Here is a 23,388-nt window from a genome sequence, read left to right as displayed (position 1 = left end):
GATTTGCATCAAATAATATATATGAACTAAATAAAAAAAAAATAAAAAATGTCTTGAACCTGACCAAGCAGAACATAATTTCCTTTGTACTCAGTATCTGAGATATTGGTAAAAGCCAAGGACCCCTAGACGGTAGTTAATAGTAACAACGATGACGTCATTAAGGGCCACTAACACAGGGGGGTCGTAAGAGCGAGATGAGCCAAATGTAAACCAGCCCCCATGGATAAACACCATCGCGTCTCTCTGCTTGTCGGGGTCGCTGTGTTGTGGAGTATAAGTTCAGCGTAAGGACGTCAGTTGTTATTAATTGTATTTATAGGTATTATAATTTTATCTACAATAGCCTGTGTGTAAATGCGATGGGACAATGTTTGCCTTAGTGGGATTGTCAACCCGACGAACCAGCCGAACCGGTAAGAGCGGGTCTGCAACCCCCGGGGGGGGGGACTCCGATAAAAACAGACGGGGGTGATCGTCAGAAAAATTGATTTAAACCCTAAGGGATGGCACCTTGGGTGTGGTCAGCAGAAATTCTTATCCCTAAAAGATAGCAAATTAGGTGTGGTTAAAGTAATTTTTAACCCTAAGAGATAGCAGAACCAGAAAAAAAAAACTTGAAATACCCCCTAAGAAGTAGCAGTTGGTCGAATTATATATCCTTAGAGATAGTAAAATCGGAAAAATCCTTCTCCACAACCCCTAAGATAGCAATGGTCGAAATTGTATTCAGACTATCGACAAAACTATCGACAATCAGAACACCATTACTGTAAGAGTGCTTTTTAAAACAGACAACATGTGGGTTTTGTTTCAATATACTGGTAGTGTTTCAGTTGTTGGCTGACGTCAATTATTTCTTTTGTAATAACGACAAAATAAAGTGACTGAACTTCAAATTAAACAGTTAATAACGGATAATTAACGGATAATTTCCTTTTCTGGAAACACTTTTTTGTTTTGACATTTGAGACAACCAATCACAGATCAAATTGTAATATGACGTCATTACACTCGCTGGAACTAAGTAAAAAAACATGGCGGCCATTAGGCGGCCATAGAGAGACGAGAATGAGAGCATAAACTGACGAAACAGTATCTTTTGGGGGGATTTAGACGTATCAAAACTTGAAAGAAATTGTAGAAAAGCCTTAGGGCGCAAAAGGGCGTAAAAATTTCGAATGGCTATGTTCGGTGGGAAGATTCGCTATAGTCAATAGATGACGACGAAGATGATGGCCATCACTACTAATTCATCATTGAATTACAGCTTGGAAGCGTAATTATACTGGAATTCAAAAACACAACTAACGGTGAACAAGCAGCCGTAAAATTTTTTGTCTCTGGAGTTGACTACTCAGTGCTGCAAATGGTTTTCGTCGCCATCTCCGAAGCTTATAAGTAATGCATGCATTACTTCAGTACACCCTAGTACATGTTTACGGTGTACTCTCTCAGATCTAGTCCTGTGTTGTGTTTAGTCTCAATATATATGCAGCCCCTCCGAGTTAATCGGTCGATCATGAACATATTCAGATTGCCTTGTACACTGGCGCTGTTAAAAGCTGAATGGGGGTCTAGAATTTTTAAACGGTGGTTCAATTTATGAAAACTATTGACAATAGTCTGGTTCCAAGAACCACACCTGGATCCGCCACTGCAGAGAATGGCTTTACACATACAGTATTTCATAATTGTTTTAATGACTTAATAGTGATAAAAGCTTAAATCATCTCATCTCTTACAAACAAAAAGCATGTGGTACACAAAATACCAATAAAACAAGTAGAAGACAAAGTTTTTTTTTCTTGGCTTGTACCAACCAGCCCATCTTGTGTATAACTCTTGAACTTGAATGTTTGACAATGTCCCTAGATCAGGAATGGGCTATGACTTGATAGCCGAAAGGCTGAATGGGCTTAGGATTTAAATGTGTTGAAGGCTAGAGGGCTAATTGCCCAATGCCTTGGAGGGTCCAACAGAGCTCAAAATGTCGTAACCCAAAAAGGATGAAAACTTGCTACCCCAAAAATACACAACCCTTTTGGTAAAATGTTCAATCACAGTGGACACAAAAAATTGTTATTTACAGCATATGTACAATGCAATATACCGAGAAAACAACATAAAATTCATAGAATTCCAACAGAATTCTAATGATTTGAATTTTTTATGGTAGAACATTTTCAGAGTACATTAAATGCATAAAATAGTGGACACAATTTGTGCAATCATACAATTTTACAATTTATACAATCAAGCACCGTACACAAAAGTGATGTGAAATAATCATAGATCCCCTCTCATTTCAAAAGCCCATTGCACCTTTTGAATGCACATTATGCTTTATCTTATGTTTTAGTGCGAATTAAAAAAAAACAGAAGAATAATACTGTTAGCTCTGGGGATTTAATACATAGAAACTTTTTAACTTTTTAACCAGCCTTCATCCATGTTCTTGGTTCCTACTCGGATCATACTAAAGGTAGAAAACCTTTCCACTCTAGAAAACATGTTATTACTAGAAAACCTATTAAAGGGTCCATGGACCAGGGGCAGGACCGTAGCAGAGGCTGGGGTGCAAATCTCTAATAACATTGAAGTATTCATTGTCTTTGTAAATATGCTTGTCGGAGCAATAAATACGGCTAGGCTAGCTATTAAACGAGGCAGTCCACTTGACAACCTCCCTTTGTTTCCTATACTTATGTCGGTAACGTGCAGAGCTCAACACGAAATTGTTTAAAGAAACCAAACGTCCCAGCAACTGGCGTCACGTCCCATATAGAGACATACCGATTTCGAAAGCTACATACTTCCTTATTCTCAGAATAATTTTTTCTAAGCCTAGAAAAATTTTTGTAGAGAGATCTTGGCAAATTTCTACATGTGTTTAAGTTCGGAATCGGTCAAAAATGGCGCTGCGGAGCGCCAATTTCCTCCGAATAAATACTCACTATCTTCCATGTTTTGACTCCATAGCTTCGCCATATTTGTATTTCCAGAAAAGGAAATATTCTGAGCTGTTAAACATAATTAAATTCAGTGCAAACCCCCCCTTTTTTTGCGAAAATTAAGATGCGATAAACTAAAAAAGATTAAGGTAGATTAAAAGGATATTACTTGTGCTTATAGACAGGGCGTTCCACAGCCTCGGTGCAGGAGCCGAAAATGCTCTGTCCAATTGTATTGATTATAACACAACTCATTCGAACATAAAAATAAGAATACATAACAGCTTTAAGACTCGTTTAATGTTTCTATTTATTCCGAGTGCAGTGTAAATTCTTTGCCCATTGTGTGGCCGACGCAAACCTTGTAGAGCAATATGCACCCAAAAGCAGATCCTCAGTGCAATGTTCTTTTAACAAAGGCTCTATGACGGCACCGACTATCCCGGCGACCAGGTTTGCGGCGGGCGTACTGACTTCGACCAAACCCATAGCGATGCCTTTCTTTTCCCGTGCTCCGAAGTGGTCAGCGGTGGCAATTACTGCGAAGACTGCCATCATACCGCTGACAATGCCATGCGCAAAGCAAATTACGAAAATGATACGGTAATCGGTGATAAAGCGATACCACGATGTGAGAAGAAACAGAAAAATTGGCACAACGTCAAGAACAGCTAAGATCCACATCCGTCTAATCTTGAAGAATTCCTGCAAATCGGGATGCGACCGCGATGTGACAATTGGTCCTGCGCCTCCGAGAAGGCGCGCGCAGCTAAAGAGCAAGTGGTAATACTGAAAATGGTCACGTGGTAGGAAAGGCGCGTTCGGAAAGGCTACACTTGTCAAAAGAGCGCTCAGGCAAATGCTTTTAGATAATTTGCTAAGATACAGGTATCCCGCGAGAGGACAGATTGCATAGAGCAGCGCCACCACTGCCCTGCTTCGTGTATCACCAACCTGCGATGAAAGATTGTTATTTTGCGACTCTTTCTCGTCTACCTTGGTGTACTTCACTCCGGAGTAGCTGTCAGACTCTTGGAGTGGCCTCTTGTCGAGAAGCCAGTAGGATAGCAGAGGGAGGCAACAAAACGGGATACTACAAATGCTCGCCACCTGGGGGGAGGTACAAGTCCAGGTCGTCAACCCTAAAAACAATAATCCAACAAAACTACGCATTAAAAAGGTCGAGAAATTACATTATATTTGTATAATTTAGATAACATGCAATCGACAATGCTGAAAAACGCAAGACTAGTTCCAGTATCGCGCGGTTAAACTAGCCTTTTTGCCTTGAAATGGCGGCGTTTTACCGGCGGCTGTCACATTTCGACGAATGCTAAGAAAACTAGACCAAACCTATAGGCTATAATTTTCTTTATGACTCCCTCATTATCAAGCAAATACAACATGGTAAAGAAATATGGATATGAAAGGATATTTCGTTTCTGGTCGCGATTTTTTCCTCGGGAGCATGCGGGCGGGCCTTGATTTGGACCGTGTCACCAGCCGCAGCCATCTTGGAAGCGAAAAGTCCCCCCTCCCCACCCTCAAGAAATTGTTTACAATAATGTTGAAAGCTCCTTCTACGATTTATACCGCGAATACGATGGCGAAAACAAAGAATTATTTGGTAAGAATGACGAATTATGTTTTACGGGTTTTGCTTTTCATGGCATCAAAGTTTGTCAATCGATGATAAAACAACTAAAATAGGCGGATAATTAAGCCAGTCGGTCGCCTAAGGGCAAACAGCCCAAATGCCATTGCATGATGTCTGTAAACAGGTGAAGGCTTTGTTCACAAATACAACTGTGCAAAATAATAAGGGCAGACCACTTCAACCAGGGAAAACAAAGGAAATTCCTAAAATGGCAGGAACAAATAGCTTTTCATAGATTTAGTGAAAGGAGTGTATATAGGAAAATATATATAATATTCACTCTTAATAATCTCATTTCTCTTCCCGACAAAAGAACTCCTTTGTAGAACAAAGATAATAGGAGACAAAGCAGCTGCGTACTTACTCTTATCAACCAAGGCAAAAACAGCTATGTTTGACTGATTAGTTATGAGTTTCTGGCTTAGTGATCGAACAAACTGGATCGGCTGTTTTTGGCAAAACGGCCACTTCTTCTATAGTTGATTCTCGTAGAAGATTGAAAAAGATCTTAGAAGAATTCGTTTCTCACGTGCTACGCTTGAGAACTCAGGAACTCGACGATCATTTAAATGAGATCTCCTTTGTAAGAGACATTTGAAGTGGAACATATCTCTAAAATGCAAAGCAAAACCTACAAATGTCGCCGCGAAGAAAACACTAATATGTCGCCTCGAAAACTATCCTTGAAGTATGAAAAAGTGAAATCAAAGAAATTACGATTTAAGTTTCACGTGATTTCAACTTGCGTGATTGCAAAGTGAACCCTGCATCCCATGCATTTGAATAAACGTCCTGAAGCAAATCCACACATCTTTTTATTTCTTGCCAGCCTCAGGCGACGCCTGACTAAAAGTTAACATCTACTTGGCAAAGGGTCAGAGGAGATAACATTGTCTTAAAAATGATAAACTTTCCACTTGCCTGTGTATATCAAGTTAAATGCTAATCCTCCCGCTCCAGCTCCAGTTCGGTAAACACTCGTGAGCACATCCAGCTTCGGAAACTTTGCTATCATTGCCATTGTCAACGCAGAAGTCAGTCCGATTGCCGATCCATTCAGCACGACGCCTATTAAACGAATGGTTTCAAGGTTCACGGAGACACATCCCACAGATATTACAAAGAGTACGGTGACTCCCGTCCACTCTATAAGAAACGAGACTTTGTAGACAAACCAAGGGGCAATAGATTGGAGCAAGGTGTAAGGTACCGCCAAGAGAACCACAATGACGGTGGAGGGAATCGCACTCCCACTAAGAATATCCTGCATAGCGGAATCAATTAATACTTTGTAAGAAAAGGTAAAGCCAAGGCAAAAAAAGGCTGCAACGTTTCGTAATCTCAAGTCATCTGCCATGGCTATCCTACGTAGACCATATGTAAATAAATAACGCCTCAATGGTTTCAGTTTCAATGGGTACCCATGAACTAAGTGGAACTGCCACATTTGTTATAACGGCTACATTTGTAATACGGTAGGCTACATTTGCGATATCTCCTGAAAGAAACATCGTATGACATCAAAACTTGGTAGGTGTCATGTAGGTGTCAGGGGGGGGGGGGGGGGGGGTGCAACCAGAGGGTCATGTGATATGTGACGTCATCCATGGAGTCATTAAAATATATATATGAATAAAAAATATTCCATGATAGACACATCGTCAGGCTGTCAAACATAAAATATGCAAAAACGTAGGAAGAAACCACCGGACAGCCTCTATCTGCTGGTGTGCGTCGGACCTTGTGGTCTGCGTCGACAGTTGATTAATTAATAAAACCTTTAAAAGAAAAAGTCGACAACAACGCTGATTTATGTTTTGAGTTACAATGGCATGTTATAGCTAGTATATCATCAATGAACTTTGTACATATACTAGCTATAACATGCCATTGTAACTCATTTATAACCTGAAGAAGGCAGGTATTGGCCTGCCGAAATATCGTTCTAAAAAAACATAAATCTGCGTTGTTGTCGACTTTTTCTTTTAAAGGTTTTATAAAATATGCCATGCAAGTGTGAACAAGGTGAGCCAGAATGGTCACGTGATGTATGACGTCATCGACGACGATATCGAAATATTCATATCTCAAGTTGAAACATCGTCAGACATCCAAACTCGAAAGATATCATGTAGCTTAGGTAGGCAGATCAAAGAGATAGAATACGTAATGTGCGACTTCATCGATAGCGTCACAAGCAGTCATAAAGTTCTGGTTTGGAGCTCTGCTTTTAGGCAGTGCCTTAAGTTATCTGGTAAATAACTGTGAACTTTAGAAGCACACTAGCATACACACATTGGCACCAGTCGGGCCAAGACGGGACGCTAGCACAGTCTATTACTCGTGCAGTTCGGCAACCATGGACAGCTGTTTCGTCCTTATTAGGACTCGTCAGCATGGCATAGCCGGTTTGCCTCAGTTAAACTTCATCGGCAAAAAAAACTGCAGGGCGACTTCGACTCGAACGAAGTGCTTTAAACCACAGCTTAGATCCATGTGGGATCTAGAGCTGCGACCGGGCTAGCGTGATGCCAATTGTGCGGATCACGCATGCGACCTTTGCTAGTCTTAAACTCCGTCGGATAGCCAAACTATCCTTGCGAGTATGTATACATAAATGTGAACTTTAGAAGCACACTAGCATACACACATTGGCACCAGTCGGGCCAAGACGGGACGCTAGCACAGTCTATTACCCGTGCAGTTCGGCAACCATGGACAGCTGTTTCGTCCTTATTAGGACTCGTCAGCATGGCATAGCCGGTTTGCCTCAGTTAAACTTCATCGGCAAAAAAAAGTGCAGGGCGACTTCGACTCGAACGAAGTGCTTTAAACCACAGCTTAGATCCATGTGGGATCTAGAGCTGCGACCGGGCTAGCGTGATGCCAATTGTGCGGATCACGCATGCGACCTTTGCTAGTCTTAAACTCCGTCGGATAGCCAAACTATCCTTGCGAGTATGTATACATAAATGTGAACTTTGCTCGCCTTTTTGGGGGAGAGTCACATTTTGGTGGGGATTCTTCGGTTGCTTACGAAGTAATCTAACCAAAGTGAGAAGTATAAAGCCGTAATTTGTTCGATATGGCTAAAAAAATAGTAGATAGCCAGGACTAATCAGCATCACGGATTCTTCGGTTTCTTACGAAGTAATCTTACCAAAGTGAGAAGTATAAAGCCGTAATTTGTTCGATATGGCTAAAAAAATAGTAGATAGCCAGGACTAATCAGCATCACGGATTCTTCGGTTGCTTACGAAGTAATCTAAACAAAGTGAGAGGTATAAAGCCGTAGTTTGTTCGATATGGTTAAAAAAAAATAGTAGATAGCCAGGACTAATCAGCATCACGGATTCTTCGGTTTCATACGAAGTAATCTTATCAAAGTGAGAAGTATAAATCCGTAGTTTGTTCGATGTGGCTTAGAAAATAGTAGATAGCCAGGACTTATCATCCTAAAAGTTTATAAAAATAAATAAAAAAAAAAATGTTACCCCGTCCATCAACCTCTTGACCCGTGGTGCACCCCAATTGAAGTAAAAGAAACTATAGCCAGAATATTCGATTTTGTTTTTGCTATACTAAAAAGGCAATTAATCAACTATCATCCCCATGGCACTTCATTTCTCAACCAAAAAAAATCGAAACAAAGCTTTGTTTTTATATTGATCTCGTGTTGGAAGAAAGCCATATAATTAGCTTTCTTTGTAACTTAAAAGTTCCAAAAGCACTCTTTAATAAGCCGTTTTGTTTTATAATATTACTTGCTTAGGTTATTGTCTATTTCTTTTGGAATACCTCACTCTGGACTAGACAGAGTACATTCATAAGTGTTGTCAATCACCCTTAAATTTTCTATAACCATCGCATGACCGCCATCTGCTTTTACCCTTTTACAAAAGTCTGCTGGGGTCTCCATTTTAAAGCTACAGGAATTCACAAGAACGGCACACATTTTGCGATTATTGCCTTTTCCGTAGCTAGCAATTTCTCCTGGCTTGTTTACATTGTCATTATGCCCACAACCGATATATGTTTCTATAGCAACCCAATGAAAGTGTTATGAAGCAATTCGAGACGGCTGTTTAGCACAATTCTCGTTTTCCGGTGACCTTCACGTCTTTTTCAAGCCGCTATATTTATAAAACATCCACGTTTCTTATATTCTAACTGCAAGCCTTGGGAAGTTAAAGCGCCAAGAGCATTCGGGCCAAGAATTTAGCCGGGTAGCAGAACTAGTGATTGCGTGGTATCAGATTGTATCGTGTGTAGGGGTTGACTGCCAAAAGACTAATTTATTCGCTCAATGCAGGAAGCCAGTTTACTGATGGCGGGAAACACACAAATGGCTTTACAATAATAAAGAGTGGACTAGAAGGCTTAATCGCGTAATTTACGGAAAAACCCCGTCGAAAATCTCGGAGATCGCGAAAGCAAAGCCTCGCTAAACATGAGCTCTGGTTTGAGTGGATTCCGGTGGCGATAATACTTCTCGAAGGATCTTGTTGGGGGCTACGTGATGTACGGCGGAGTCGAGGTGTTTGGCTCGGGCGAGCCTTGGTGGACTGACTTATCGTGAGCCGACTTGAGTACAAGTTTTGTAAAGTAGTGACATGGGATGTGGGACTTCCGTGGACGCTTACAAAGAATATGACGGCCACAAGAACTCGCTGTCCCTTTCCAAGTCGGAAAAAGGTTCGACTTCTTTATTGGTTTGTTTAGAGGCTAAGGATTTACAAACAAATCTACCGTTGTCAAGAAATTTGTAGGCAGCACACCTATGGTTTATGAAGAACAGTGTCACGTTTTGAACCACAAGCTTGGCATGAATCTTATCCAGTTAATTTCCGCAGGCGAATAATAATGCTCATAACACTCTTTGTTTATCCACAGCGCTTCGTTCAGCGGTGCTGATACAGAATTGGTTTAGGAGATATCGAGCGCGATTAGAGGCGCGACGGCGGTGCACATGGAAAATATTCCAGAGTATCGAGTACTCGGGAGAGCAAGATCAACTGAAGGTAATGCAAAACTGCGAAAGTGCTGCTAATTTTGAGACCAAAAAGCTAATAATAAAACAGTGACTGCTTATATAGCGTTTTAATTGGTCCACCAGAGGTCGACTTCTACAAAAAAGCCAAAGAAAAACATAAACAAAGTGTTTGAATTCTTCAAAGAAAATTCGATCCGTGTTTTGATACCTTGGTGCTTATGAGATAAGCCTTCTATTGTCGGGGTATTACTGCCGTGAGAAATACGGGGGTCGCTTTTGCACGAGGTTTATTGTGCCTGTTGGAGAGGCTAGCATAGTTATCAAACATACTAAGATGTCACTTAGGTGACAAGAACACTTACTCTAAAGATTCTCATCTCACTAAAAGCGTATTAAGGATCCTTTTGTCGTGAAAAAAATAAAATAAATGTCAACGCCTCTTTTCTATACACTTCAAAAGGTAATTAAGTCGACAGAGGAAGAAAGTTGATTTGAATAGAGCCGATAGAACTGCAATATTTCTATTGTTATTTTTTCTAATGCATTCAAATTATTAAAGTACAAGTTTTGAGATATTTATTTCCTTTTTTTTCGGCTAGGCTAATAATAAATATAAGGCAAAGAACATTGCATGCGTTGACAATAACCAATATAACGCCAGTAATATATATAGAAGAAAATCATACATCTATCTGTGGATCTAAGAAAATGGAAGAATTATCTCTCTCGACACATTTGACTATTTCACTAACTCTCGCCTGCCAGCTATATGACTTATGTCTGTGCATAATTACACATTCTTACCTGTCGGACAGGTGGTGTACTTCTGTAAGGAACTGCATCAATAATATACAGTCAAAGGAGTTTTGAGCATTGGGGGGTATTCTGCTGTAATGAGATAAGAAAATCTCTGGAGTTTCATGTTATGTTTTTAAAACAATGAACAGAGAAAAATAAAATTGATATGAGGAATATATTGGCCCCTATCAGGGGCCATAGCCGAAATAACTTATGGCAGAGACAAAATCAATTATCGCTGAGACAATAATATTATTATAACCAAGGCAAAATCAATTATCACTGTAAAAAATTTGTTCATGACAGAGGCAAAACGCACCCCCCCCCCTCAATCCACCCAGCCCACCCCCTAAGGTTTCTTGTTGTGACCCCCCTTACCCACCCTTATGGAACTTTTAAGATCATTTTATACGTTAGCCACATATGAATTTACCAATATCACTAATACATGTTGAAAATATATTTTCTGTATTTATTTAAGCTGCTTTCTTTTCTTCAGCAGTCTTGTATAGATCCTACCTAGGGTAAACATTGGGCAAGGGGCCCATGCCCCCAGTTTCTAATAAAGTTATAAGAAAATGATGAGTTGGAACGTAGCTGTGACCCCAGTTTTCTTAATGTCTCTTGTATCATGCCTAACCTCCCCCCTCCTATAGCTAGTTATAACAATGTTACAAAAAAGTAGAATTCCAGTGAATAAATTCAATATTGATCTCATTTTTCAGCTATTCAATTTTTTCACTGATATGTTAACCCATGTCCAACCAGACAATACTGGTAAGTAAAATAAGTTGTTGTGCTGTTTTTATAAACCTGCTAGCAGAGCTGTCTTAATGGTTTAATGTTGCCTTCAACAGGAGCAAGCAGGGCTAACATCATTGAGGACACTTTAAGTAGAAATGGATCTGCAAGTAAGTGGACAAAATATTATTTTATATTAGCATAATTCTATTGATTGACTGAAGAACTTCAATCTCCAAATCACACATTATAATGACATATCCATGGATATGTGCTACCTCTCCAGAGAGAAAAGTTGAAAGGAAAAATAAATTGGTCGAGATAAACTCTGTATTAGTTCTAGGCAGTACTACAAGTGCTTGTTTTAATGTCCAGCCTTTAATAAGGCACCCTGCTAAGGTGCAAAATACAAAAAAATATACCTCTTTAAAATAAGCATTTTGTCATCCCTTTTCTCACCTAGAAGTCACTCTTTTTTATTACCAAATAACAAAAGAAGCATACTTAAAGCCAGAGGTGTTCCTCTTTTAATTTCTTACTGTTCAAGGATGTAGCTTGATTTTTCATTTATTTATTACTTGAAATAACAACATGGCAGCTCTCTATAAAGATATGATGAATTTTGAAACAAGTGCATGGCTTGAAATAGACACACCTTTACAACTAAACTAAGGTGTGGCTGCCCCCCAGATATCCTGCCCATGATAATTCCTGGTTCCCCTTCTCCTGCCTATTTCTACTAACACTGTTTGTACTTCCCAAGGCAGCACCTCATCTAAGAGTAGTACCACCCTTGAGGCTGCCACTGACCCTTCCGATATCAAGGTTGAACCCACATACACTGGTCATGTGGTCAAGCTGCCAATCACTTTGATGTCAGTGCGCAACATTATTGAACAGTGTAAATTAAACAAGGTGAGATGTATTTTATTAGAAAGTACCTTAAAAGACAGGTTATCAGCTTCTTATTTCCCAAATCATATTATTTTTACATCAGTCTTCAATATTTAAGGCACAATCAATGTTGGTCCTCATTTTCTATGGGAGAGCCATGTGAGAATCATATGTACCTGGTATCAAAGTCTATTACTGACTGCTACCTTATTTGAATTCAGCTTGTTCATGCAAAATATGTCCTGCTGATTTTGAGGGAAGCAAGAGAGCGGTTTCGGGCTCTTCCAAATGTCATCAGAGTCACAACAAGGATCGCCAAGCAAATGACCATTTGTGGTAAGCCTACATAAAAAAGTGCATCCAGCTACACATGTGGATATGTCTTTCTGACTTTGGTAAATTTGTTTCCAGGAGATCTCCATGGCAAGCTAGATGACTTGTTTATGATCTTTCACAAGGTACTAGATATATTTAGGCACTGCCTAAAGTGGGGCCTCACCCCTTTTGTTCTTATCTATAAAGTACAACAATTGTGGGTTAGGTATACAAGGGCTGTTTACAATTTCTGAAACTACCACAAAATTTCAAAATTATTGCATTGCATAATTTACATTCAACCCAAAAAAATAGTTAATCATAAAATAAAGATAATAAGATTTAAGGATAATACTAAGTTAGACATAGTTTTAACAATGCACTTTTCAAAATGTGATTGTGCTATATATAGATTCAGGACTAGCAAAGGACTAAAAAAGAAAAAAAAAGCCTTACTCGCAAGGAGAAGAACGAAAAGCCTTTTTGCTTCCTCTGTGTCATATATAACATCAACCTTTATCAGGTTGACAACCTGGATTTATTTGCACCTTTGAAAAATTGAGTGCCTTCACTTTTTCTGAATTATGTTTTCAGCGAATTCTTTGCCCTCCACTTTATGACCAGTTTGCAGCTAATTTTTTGCTTGGTTTTCTTTGACATTGTCAATTTCGATCCTCCTTGGCTCCTTCTTTCTTCGGTTTTCTGTAGGGGCGGTGGCACCAAAAATATGGGGAAAGCATAAGGGGGGGGGGGGGGAGATGGAACATTTTGTTCCTCCTGAAGGGGGGGGGGGGGGCAACTTATTTTGTCCCTTACTTTTATCAAAATCCTCACGCCCCCTCCCCCATGGGGTTATTAATTAACTTTCCGTAAATTAGTCTCATTTTGTAGCACAACTTCCAATAAACTTCGCAAAGTTGTTCAATTTTTTGGTGCGCGGTGACAGGTAAATATCAAATCATTTGACAGAAAAGAAACCTGATTGGCTGGTAGGGAATCGCATAAAATGACGATAACCAGTTCTGTAGCAGTCAATTCCGTATCACTCAGCATTCGTTTTATCTTTTTGCCTCGAATATTGTAGATTTGAACAACCCAAAACTACCTCAACGATACAAAACTATTAATCTTTCTTGAGATATAAATCCAGCTTTTTTCATCCAATGGTTTGTTCAGAAAGTATCGTTATTTCGAAGTGGTTTTCGTAATTGTTGTTGCGTCACGAAGGTCAGATGAAAACAATACCTCCTTTAACAAAAATGTTCTAATTTTTATACGAATGCTTAGAAGGAAGAATGTCTGTTATTGTGTATGCTTTTTTTTTCTGGCTTGATGCGATATTTTCGATTCACATTTTTTGCATTTAGTTTTTCGTGCTTTCCGGAGGTCGTGGGAATAGTTCCGTATCACCCTGCGCCCATAGTGTGTTTTTGGTTTGTCGAAAAAAAAAAGCCGCGAAAGGATTGATTTGTTTATCCCGTTGTCAATTAATCATTTCATTCCCAATAATGTCAAATCTTAACGGTTAATTTTTATTATGTGGGCTTTTGATTTTAGTCAATCGGCTGAACAAATAAAGAAAAAAATATCTTTCTATATTAAAATAATTAAGTACTGAAACTGTGATTGATATATCAATATGCTAGGATGATCAAATAAAACGGCCATCGAATCATTAGCTGGCTCATTAGCTTGAATTTTTGCATAGAGGTTCCTTGTGTTATGTAAACCAACATATCAAAAAGTGTTTTTTTCTAATGTATTCGTCTTCGAGATATTATTGGAGCGTGATTTCCAAATGTTCAAAGTATGAATTCTCCTCATTTTCAGGGAGAAGTCTTGCTCTGATCAGGAATTAAGCCAACTTTGCTCGCTAATATCTAAATTTCATATCCTTCTAAATTTCATTTAAATTTGGAATTGACCTTTTGGTCAGAGGAACTCCTTGTATGCGGAGTCTTGAACTTATATATTGAGAATTCAAAACTTTCATGCCATTTTTTTGCTCTGTCAAACTCGCTACAACTCGACGTAAATTGAACATGACGCGATTTAAAATTAAAATCACCGGAAAAAAAAGCACCAAATTGAATATTTCATCTTGGCTATATTCAAGATGAAAAATTGATATATGATTACCGCTGAAAATATTAGGGAAAAAATATCGTTTTTGAATGTTATTCTCGTAAGTTAACGGGCAAGTTCCTACTAGGATTTTTTTCGAGCCCGAAGATGGCGGGAGTTTGTACCTAAAGTTTAGGCTAAACGTTCACGGGGGGGGGGGGGGGGGGGGGGGGGGGGGTAATTTTTTTTTCGGATTTGAACATAAAACCTTCCCTGCTAGCAGAGGCCTCTTTTCTCTGTATTTCGCTGGGCTGGAGTTCGCGAGGAAAAGATACCTCTGCCATGGGTCGCACGTTCGTTTGATCAAACCGCCGTCCACGATCGTGGACGAGATCCAGAGCGCATGCTCCGTTCATTAATTACTGGCCACTATTTTGAGCCTACAATGACTAGCGCATGCATGAAACATATATCCGCTGCCGGATAATAAGCCCGCATTCGAAACGGCGTCCTCCGTAGAAATATCACGCGACGAATTATAAAAAGAAGCCATTCAATGCCTTATCTTCATTCAGAATTTTCTCTCTTTTGACAAACGAGTCAATCTTCCGTTTACAGGTTTTGCATATTCTTCTGGGAATAGCTGATCTAATTTTACCAAAAAGTTTTGTAACATTTTCTTCGAATCCAACTGTGCGATATTTACATTGAAGAAACTCGCCTGCCCAGATGTCTTGAAATTAATCCCACAAACAAGACAAAACTCGTCTTTGCTGCGTTTGTTGCTCAATCTTTTTAGTGACGTTTTAGGTGATTGAAATTGAATAGTTGTTTTTTTTTTTCGAAGAGGAGAACTAACCGGAGTTTGATTCATGATTTCCGACTAAACCCATGCAAAGCATATTGGCAGCTTTCGCGCGATGGTACGGGTTTTGGCACGTCGGTCGCTTATTAACGCTCACGCATGCGCAACAGAAACAGTCTCGACCCATGGCAGAGGTATCTTTTCCTCGCGAACTCCAGCCCAGCGAAATACAGAGAAAAGAGGCCTCTGCTAGCAGGGAACATAAAACCCAAAACCCAACATGAACATTGCTATGTTATCCTCATCAAGCGCCAAACTTACCTGAAGTACTCTTCTTCCGTTTTCTCTATCTCTCTATCTTTCCACGGGTAGCCCAAGCTTTTTATTTGTCCCTATTGATTTTACCGTAAACATAGGGCGAAAATTAGTGAAAAATAAAAAAACAACAATCAATAGGGACAAATAAAGAGCTTGGGCTACCTGTGATCCAACCGGCGTCTTTCATTCACAACTCTTCTCTCCTCGTCTGTAATATGATGGCGGCGCTTTGACTGTTGTTGGCGTTCACTTTCACTCCCTTTCTCCTCTCTTCTTCTGTCGTATGCTGCCGTCGCTCTTGCATTCTTTGGCGCTTTTTTTCTTTATCTGCTTCTGAAAGTCGTCTCGCTCTTTGAAGAGCCATTAGCTGTTGTTCACTTGCTTGCGTCTCATAAACTACAAACCAAAATATTTTGTTTGGCAAAAAGCAATTTTTGACTCCAAATCAATGTTTTAAACAAATCTTACCTTCATCTCCGCAATTTGTTCCGTTTTCCATGTTCGTTATCGTGTACTTTTACAGTGTTGTTGTAGTTTAGCGTCTCTACTTTTTCGCGCCATTTTAAAGAGACGCGAGAGGAAAAGACACGGAAAAGCACAGGTATCCCATCGTAAACACGGGAACTTTATCGTATAGCTTTTCTGGGGCTCGGCAGTGGCTCCGCTATAATTTGATCTATGGTACAAGTAGTCTGCAAAAGTATACATTTTCGAAGCAATGTAGCCAGGTACAAACACTTTGGCTACAAAAAGAACACTTTCCTTATCCCCCTGTCCTTATCTGCCTAAGTATATACTGTCCTGTCAACACCCCTTGTACCTATAAACAACCCCTCCCCAAATCTGTCAATGGTAACTGGTTGAAACAACCATGCCATATATACCATAATTACTGGAATAAGCACCACTTTTAATAAGTGCCTTCTCTAAGAGAGAGAAAAAAATAAGTGCTTCCGCCAAAGAGACAATAAAGTAACTAAAAGTAATGCCACAGCAGTTTTTGTGAGAATGGTTATACCTTCTCTGTATTCTCCCGCATTGGCTCTCTTGTTTCCCCCCCCCCCCCCCCCCCCCACATATTTACTGTATTTCACCCGATTTTACAAGATTTCTGTCCAAGTTGGGTTGACAGCTATGCAACAAGCCCCTCACCTGGGACGTGAAAAAAAAATTAATATATCTAACTCAAGTCCTGCTCTCTCACATAGTCTTATTGTTGTTTGTCAGAATGGCCTCCCCTCTCCTGAAAACCCGTACATATTCAATGGTGATCTAGTGGATCGGGGACCCCGCTCTATCGAGATTTGTATCATACTGTTCGCATTCACCATCCTCTACCCAAATGGTGTATACATCAACAGAGGAAACCACGAGGACCACATTATGAACCTACGGTAAGATCTCCTAGGAAGAATGTCCCTTGAAACGTTAAATAAAACAACTTGATGTGTTAAAACAGCTCGATGTGAAGGCAATTCTATAAGCTGGTCCCTGTATGAATCATTGTTATATAGAGAATCATTGTTATACTTAAGCTTTACAGTAAAGATGGAATCGAATGGAAACCTTGTAGTACAGATTGTACAGAGTCGTAGCTGATATTTTTTTTAGAACTACAATTACAAGAAATATTAGATCAACATTTGGTACAATTTGCCTTTCTTTAAAGGCTTTTCAAAAAAATGTATGTTTTTAGAGCGGTCGACATTTTTTTTCCCATTCACGATGGATTTGCTTAGTAACCGAGCCATTACAGGGGCCTCCCACGTGACTAATAAAAAAACTTAGCCCCATATATTGGAAAAGCAAAATTTAATCCCTTTCACATAATTGTTTGGTGCACCCCTGAGAAATGAAATTATAAAAATTAATGCGTGCGCCTTTTTTATTATTTCTGGTCGTCTCAGAATTATTGTCACCAAGGCAGGTATCTGTTATCCAGTGATTGAGCAGTTAGCGCCGAACTAAGAAACTAAGAAACATTCAAGATTCCTTAGGGATAGCATGTTCGGATCCCCATAATTCTATGTAGCATTTTCAACCTCAAAAGCTCACCTCTCCGTCTCCTTCTGATATGATGTGTCCGGTGTCCCGTAGGCCCGTATTTGTTCCCTTACTATCCGTGTCTGGCTTACCGACCTCTATTTTTTGTTATGTCTAACTGACATGTGATGTTTCCGTTTGTCTGAAGGTATGGCTTTGTTAAGGAGGTAATGGACAAGTATAAAGATCACGCCTCGAAAATCATCAGACTTTTCGAAGATATCTTTGGCTGGTTACCTCTGGCAACTATCGTCAACAATAAGATCTTTGTAGCACATGGAGGCATCTCAAATATCACAGACCTCGATATCATAGAGCGGATAGACAGGCATAAGGTGGGTTCAATAAGGCACGGGTACGTCACGTAAGACACGATACTGTTAGAGGACATAATCAAGGCACGTAAGCACGCTTTAGAGGCTAGTCCAATACGCGCTCCGTCCATCTGGTCACTATTTTTCTGGTAACTTTTTTCGGCGAAACCACAGGTAGACCGAGCCGCGTAGGAGATTGCTATTGTATTAAGCCAGTATTAACCATCTAGCTCGACACAGTGATGACATCGCACGAAAGATAATACTCCTAGGTCCTCGCCCTTCTGCGGATTTTATTGCCATGACCTAATACCGAAATGCCTTTTTGTCAAAAGATAATAAAATAAATTTTCCTTACTAACATTGAATGTAACGGCTTATATTGATAAGTTTATTTCTAGTACGTGTCTGTGCTAAAACCGCCCAATATCGTCAAGGACAACCCGAGTTTGAGCAGTTTAAAGGAATGGAGACAGGTAAGATATGTAACCAGAGCCTAAAGCCCCCCCCCGTTTTTTCAAATTATAACGAAATGACCAGTAGGGGCGTGGCTCTGCTCCTTCCCCCCTTCCCCCCGTCTCAATATTCTTAATATCTCTGTATTGGTCGTGAGTACCGTTACGGCCTTGGTACCATTGTTTTCAATTCAATGTTCCAAATACTTCTTAAATCTAAAAAAAAAAAATAGCCAGGACGAGGCAACTCATACGTCTGTTTTTTTTTTCTTTTTGCCTTTAGGTGCTAGACTTGCTGTGGAGCGACCCAAAACCCACACCGGGATGTAAGCCTAACACCTTTCGCGGTGGGGGTTGTTACTTTGGTCCGGATGTTACTTCACAAGTTCTGCGTAAGCATAACTTCGAGCTACTGGTGCGATCGCACGAGTGTAAATACGAGGGATACGAATATATGCACAATAAGAAGGTAATTGAGCACGTGCCTATAACTTGTTATAAATGTGTATGATACATTGAGTTCCTTGTGGGCTATTTATTTATTTTGTCCATAGCGGAGACAGAAAACAGCCTAACCTTCCGCCAAAGGAAGCCCGTTACAATAATATATGTTACTTATTCGTATATAGGTTATCACCATATTCTCGGCTTCGAACTATTACGAGCAAGGGAGCAACAGGGGTGCCTATATGAAGATCGGCCCAGATATGACACCCTACTTTGTGCAGTACCAAGTGTCCCGGACGAAGAAGCATTTGACGTTAAAACAAAGGTATATCTTCGTAGCTCCAACAGTTTTTTTGTCAAGGAAGGCGTATGTAAGTCGGAGACCAATAGAGATGGATAGAGATAGAGAGCAATAGATGGATGTTTTTGAGAAGAACTAGTTTGGGCTTCCGCCTCTCGAACTAATGCCCACCCATGAAGTGTGCCCCCCCCCCCCCCCCCCTATAAAAATAACCTAATGCAATATATTTCAGGGAAGCAATGTCAACTTTATTGCACTATTTATCCATATTCAATGGACGAATCCTCGCTGGCGCGCGCGCCTGTGATGGTGGTGTCATCAGATAACTATTGTGCAATGGGTGGATTGGTTACACAAACCAAATACATGACTTTTATTGCAGGGTTGGAATCGTGGAAGAGTCCGCTATCAGGGAACTGAAAGAAAAGCTATACGCCAACAAAAGTGCACTGATGGAAGCATTCACGAAAAGAGATGAGCAACATACAGGTACTCCGCTTAATAGTCGCTGTTAGCCGCCATTTTGTCACCCCACAAAAAAAAAATTCTGATAGGGCCATGTAGAATCTTTCAAACGATTTCACCACATTGGATTGATGCACCACAGAAAAAAAAGCAATGGTAAACAAAACAATAGAACGGGAATACGGCGTCTTTGAAAAACAAGACACAAAATGCAAGTCGCCGGCAACTCTTTGCGTCTGTAAGTTATACCTTTAAAAAGTAGCTGGTATGACTAGGCAGACTAAACTTGCGTAGGAAATAATTCAACAAAGCGTTTATGCTTGATGGTCAACACCTCCGTGACACCAGTTTTGTATCAACGGACTTTTCGAGCAACAGCAATTTATGAAACGTATTGTAGGTGGTCAAGGGCCCCAAGACTTTAAGCCAATAAGATTAAGCTCTTTGTAATTACTGCTTGACGTCTCCTAGGTTACTTGACGTGTAGCCAATGGGCAGCCGCTATTGAAAGCACTTTGCATCTTGACGTTCCATGGAACATGTTAAGGCATCAGCTGGCCTACGTGGCGCCAGATGGCAAAGTGGACTATCGGTCATGCCTGGAGCAGTACGCAATTGAGGGAAAGACGAAGAAGGTCAGCGACTAGCTCCTTACTATTGCTGTAAAAGACAGGCGAATTCTAATGGAATGCCCTGCATTATTTCATAATACCTTAAGGCATGTAGCCAGGATTTACGGAAAGGAGAAGAGGGAGGTCGATGCGGATGCTTGTTGTATTGTTGCCTCGTTTCTGGATAATAATGGTTATTTCTGTAGAATGGCCCGAGTATTACTGAGGCGCTATACAGAAATCGGTCAAATCTAGAGACGATATTTAGACTGATGGACAAGGACAACTCAGGTATTGTTTTATTTTTTTAGAGTTATTGTGCTCCCATTAGGCATAAGGCGCGTAAGTGTGAGAACCAAAGCTTATTCTAGTTTTTGCAGGCGGAGTTAGGGGAAGGGGGTCAAAACAAAATGCAAAGACGTCCATTTAGAGTACGAAGTATTTGGGCAGAAGTCACTACGTGTGGAGGTCGGCTCTATGAGCTGTCCATTTTCCAATGAATCCTTCCATATTTATACCCTATCTTTATATCACCGATCTGATGGGGAAGGGGCTCTGCCAGATGGGTATTTTAAGGGTATTCTAGATTGCATGATGTCTTCATCATAATGATCAGCATCGCCACAATTTAAGGTATCGCCATCGCCACAATCTAGGGTATTCTAGATTGAATGATGTCTTCATCAGAATAATCAGCATCTCCACAATTTAAGGTATCGCCATCGCCACAATCTAGGGTATTCTAGATTGCATGATGTCTTCACCAGAATGATCAGCATCGCCACAATTTAGGGTATCGCCATCGCCACAATCTAGGGTATTCTAGATTAAATTGTGTCATCATCAGAATGATCAGCATCGCCACAATTTAGGGTATCGCCATCGCCACAATCTAGGATATTCTAGATTAAATGGTGTCCTCATCAGAATGATCAGTATCGACACAATTTAGGGTATCGCCATCGCCACAATCTAGGGTATTCTAGATTGCACGATGTCTTCACCAGAATGATCAGCTTTGCCACAATTTTTATCATCTGTATGGTGCATGTTACGATCGATTTTTTGTGTTGTTCCCAGGTCACGTGTCAATGGAAGAATTCCAAGCTTCCTGTCGCCTGCTCAATCAACACTCGGAGACGGAAATCCCCGAGGACTCGATCCAGGACCTCGCACGCAGCATAGATATGGACAAAGACGGCTACATAGACTTTAACGAGTTCCTAGAGGCCTTCCGTCTCGTTGACGTATCGAAGTCACAGAACGGACCTACGCATACTCCACGCTCTTCGCAAAACTCGTCGGCACGTAGTTCCCCTGTCAACTCCATACACATTACGTCTTGACGAAGTCTGAAGCAAAACCGCATGGGTTCGTCGTAGCAGGTTCTCCGGGGTGCAGACATTAAAGCCTGGCAAAGCATCCTAATTCTATGAAGAATTCTAGGATGCTATCTCTTAGACGGTACTCTCATGAGCCCGCGTTGCTATTGACTTAATTATTGTCAGTGCTCAAAGATAACAGATATATAAGAATAGTTTTACATGTATTATTGGAAAGACATTGAGTCTGATCTCGGAATCTGAGTCAGCATAGGTCTTATTGGACCAAAACAAAACTCTGACAGATATGTAGATATATAAAAAATAATCCGACTTTTCCCTATCCATTTCGATTGTGGAATAACCTTTTATATTTGTTTAGAATAAATTAGTACTTTTAAAAGCCTCAAAGAGCAAAGGTGTTCAGGCGAGGATCCAGGCCTATCTACACCTGTTTACGTAAACAGGTCAAATTGTTTAGAGTAAACAGTACGTTAAAGCCACATTGTCACCAGTCTATTTCCTGTCGATTACGTAACCATCTCCGATGATTTTTAACGGAAAACGCGAAAAAACATTTCAATATTGTGAAAGAAGAATGTCTATTGAAAGTCTCTTTGAGGATGTGATTGATAATTTAGAGCGGATGGCCCTGTTCAATAGCGCGGATTCTAATAGATTCTTTTGTATTTTAACGGTTAGCTTCCCGTTGGCCCTCCGAAAGTAGAATTTTTATATATTGCATGTCTTCATTCTTTTAATTGAGACAACAGTGCTCGGGTTTTTTTTTTTATCGTAAACAGGTCAGAATTTTTCGTGGATCCTCACCTGGTATCATAATTAATTATTTGACTCATTGCTGGTGCGTACATGGGATTTGCTTATGGTGGTTCGAAATCATTGGAATCAATTCTTACCCTTGTTCGACAAAATACATAGTTTCCCCTTTTAACAAAAAGCAGTCACTTTTTGTATACATTGAGCCCATTTGATATTCAAGTGGATTGCGACAGTGGAAGTGTAACTTATTTTTAAGTGCTGTGACCGGCTTCAAGATGCGATCGCAGAATCATGTATGTAACAAAGCTTAAAATACTTATCGTTTTGCTATTTAGATATGTATAGCTCTTGCAGGAAAGCTGGTTAGTATTGCATGTGCAGGGGCGGGTCCAGGATTTCAAAACGGGGGGTGGATAATGGCCGGATAGACGGTTTATAACTGATCAAGTGGTTTTTGGTAGGTCACTACATAGATCTTACAATACTTCACGCTGAATTGGATTTGTCGCGTCAGCAACGTCGAGAAGACGAAGGAACATGGACAGTACCTCCTGTCCCTCAGAAATGCATTCTCTTCAAACAAAGCATCCGTCACACGACAACCGAAGATTACCTGGCGGAAATTTTATGTTGCTATTTATATACTATGAAAAGTTTTTTTTTTATACAAAGACTTTCTTATAGCATTTTATTGATGTAAATAGTCTCCAGTATTTCCATTTTTCAAAAGAAAACAGCTCTTTTTGATAAAAATGACCTATCCTTGGCTGAAACATATATGTAGAACAAACCTAGAACTGCAGTAGAGTATTTCCGATAGCCGAGGCCGGAGAATATGACCAAAATGTAGAAAGTTTTATATTCTTCATAACGCCTAATTGGGGCCTAATTGAAGTTTTATTAAGATAGATGTTACATATTAGATATTTGCATGAAATAATATAAAAACAGAGTAAAAAATAGTCTCTAGCTGTAAGTAAATACGAAGAAATTAATATATCATGCTGAAAAATCATTGTGTTGTGAACTCTCCATCCATCTCCACGTGCGTAAGCGGATCCACTATCCACTATTGCTAAACGCTGTATTATAAACATCTCGTTTGCTTGGG

At 40.0% G+C, this 23,388-nt stretch overlaps 2 protein-coding genes across 2 annotated transcripts; one reads left to right on the top strand and one right to left on the bottom strand.

Annotated features, from left to right (window-relative positions):
* Positions 1 to 3,234: 3,234 nt before the first annotated feature.
* LOC5519260 lies at positions 3,235 to 6,142 on the bottom strand. The gene is made up of 2 exons (XM_001639126.3): positions 5,533 to 6,142; positions 3,235 to 4,096 (listed from the first exon to the last, which is right to left on the bottom strand). The coding sequence occupies exons 1-2, from the start codon at positions 6,056 to 6,058 to the stop codon at positions 3,261 to 3,263; spliced, it is 1,362 nt and encodes a 453-aa protein (XP_001639176.1). The 5' UTR covers positions 6,059 to 6,142; the 3' UTR covers positions 3,235 to 3,260.
* Positions 6,143 to 8,514: 2,372 nt separating this feature from the next.
* LOC5519261 (serine/threonine-protein phosphatase with EF-hands 2) lies at positions 8,515 to 23,292 on the top strand. Its single transcript, XM_001639047.3, has 16 exons — positions 8,515 to 9,306; positions 9,505 to 9,632; positions 11,128 to 11,179; positions 11,260 to 11,313; positions 11,907 to 12,058; positions 12,259 to 12,373; positions 12,449 to 12,495; positions 16,767 to 16,933; positions 17,731 to 17,917; positions 18,298 to 18,372; positions 18,635 to 18,820; positions 18,981 to 19,123; positions 19,482 to 19,588; positions 20,036 to 20,199; positions 20,382 to 20,466; positions 21,256 to 23,292. Exons 1-16 carry the CDS (start codon positions 9,225 to 9,227, stop codon positions 21,519 to 21,521), a joined length of 2,010 nt encoding a protein of 669 aa, XP_001639097.1. The 5' UTR covers positions 8,515 to 9,224; the 3' UTR covers positions 21,522 to 23,292.
* The last annotated feature ends 96 nt before the right edge of the window (positions 23,293 to 23,388 follow it).

This window comes from Nematostella vectensis, chromosome 10 (genome assembly GCF_932526225.1).
Source record: "Nematostella vectensis chromosome 10, jaNemVect1.1, whole genome shotgun sequence".
In the NCBI taxonomy this organism is placed as follows: domain Eukaryota; kingdom Metazoa; phylum Cnidaria; class Anthozoa; order Actiniaria; family Edwardsiidae; genus Nematostella; species Nematostella vectensis.
Note: the sequence above shows the minus strand (reverse complement) of the source record. Positions and strands in the feature narration are given on the sequence as shown.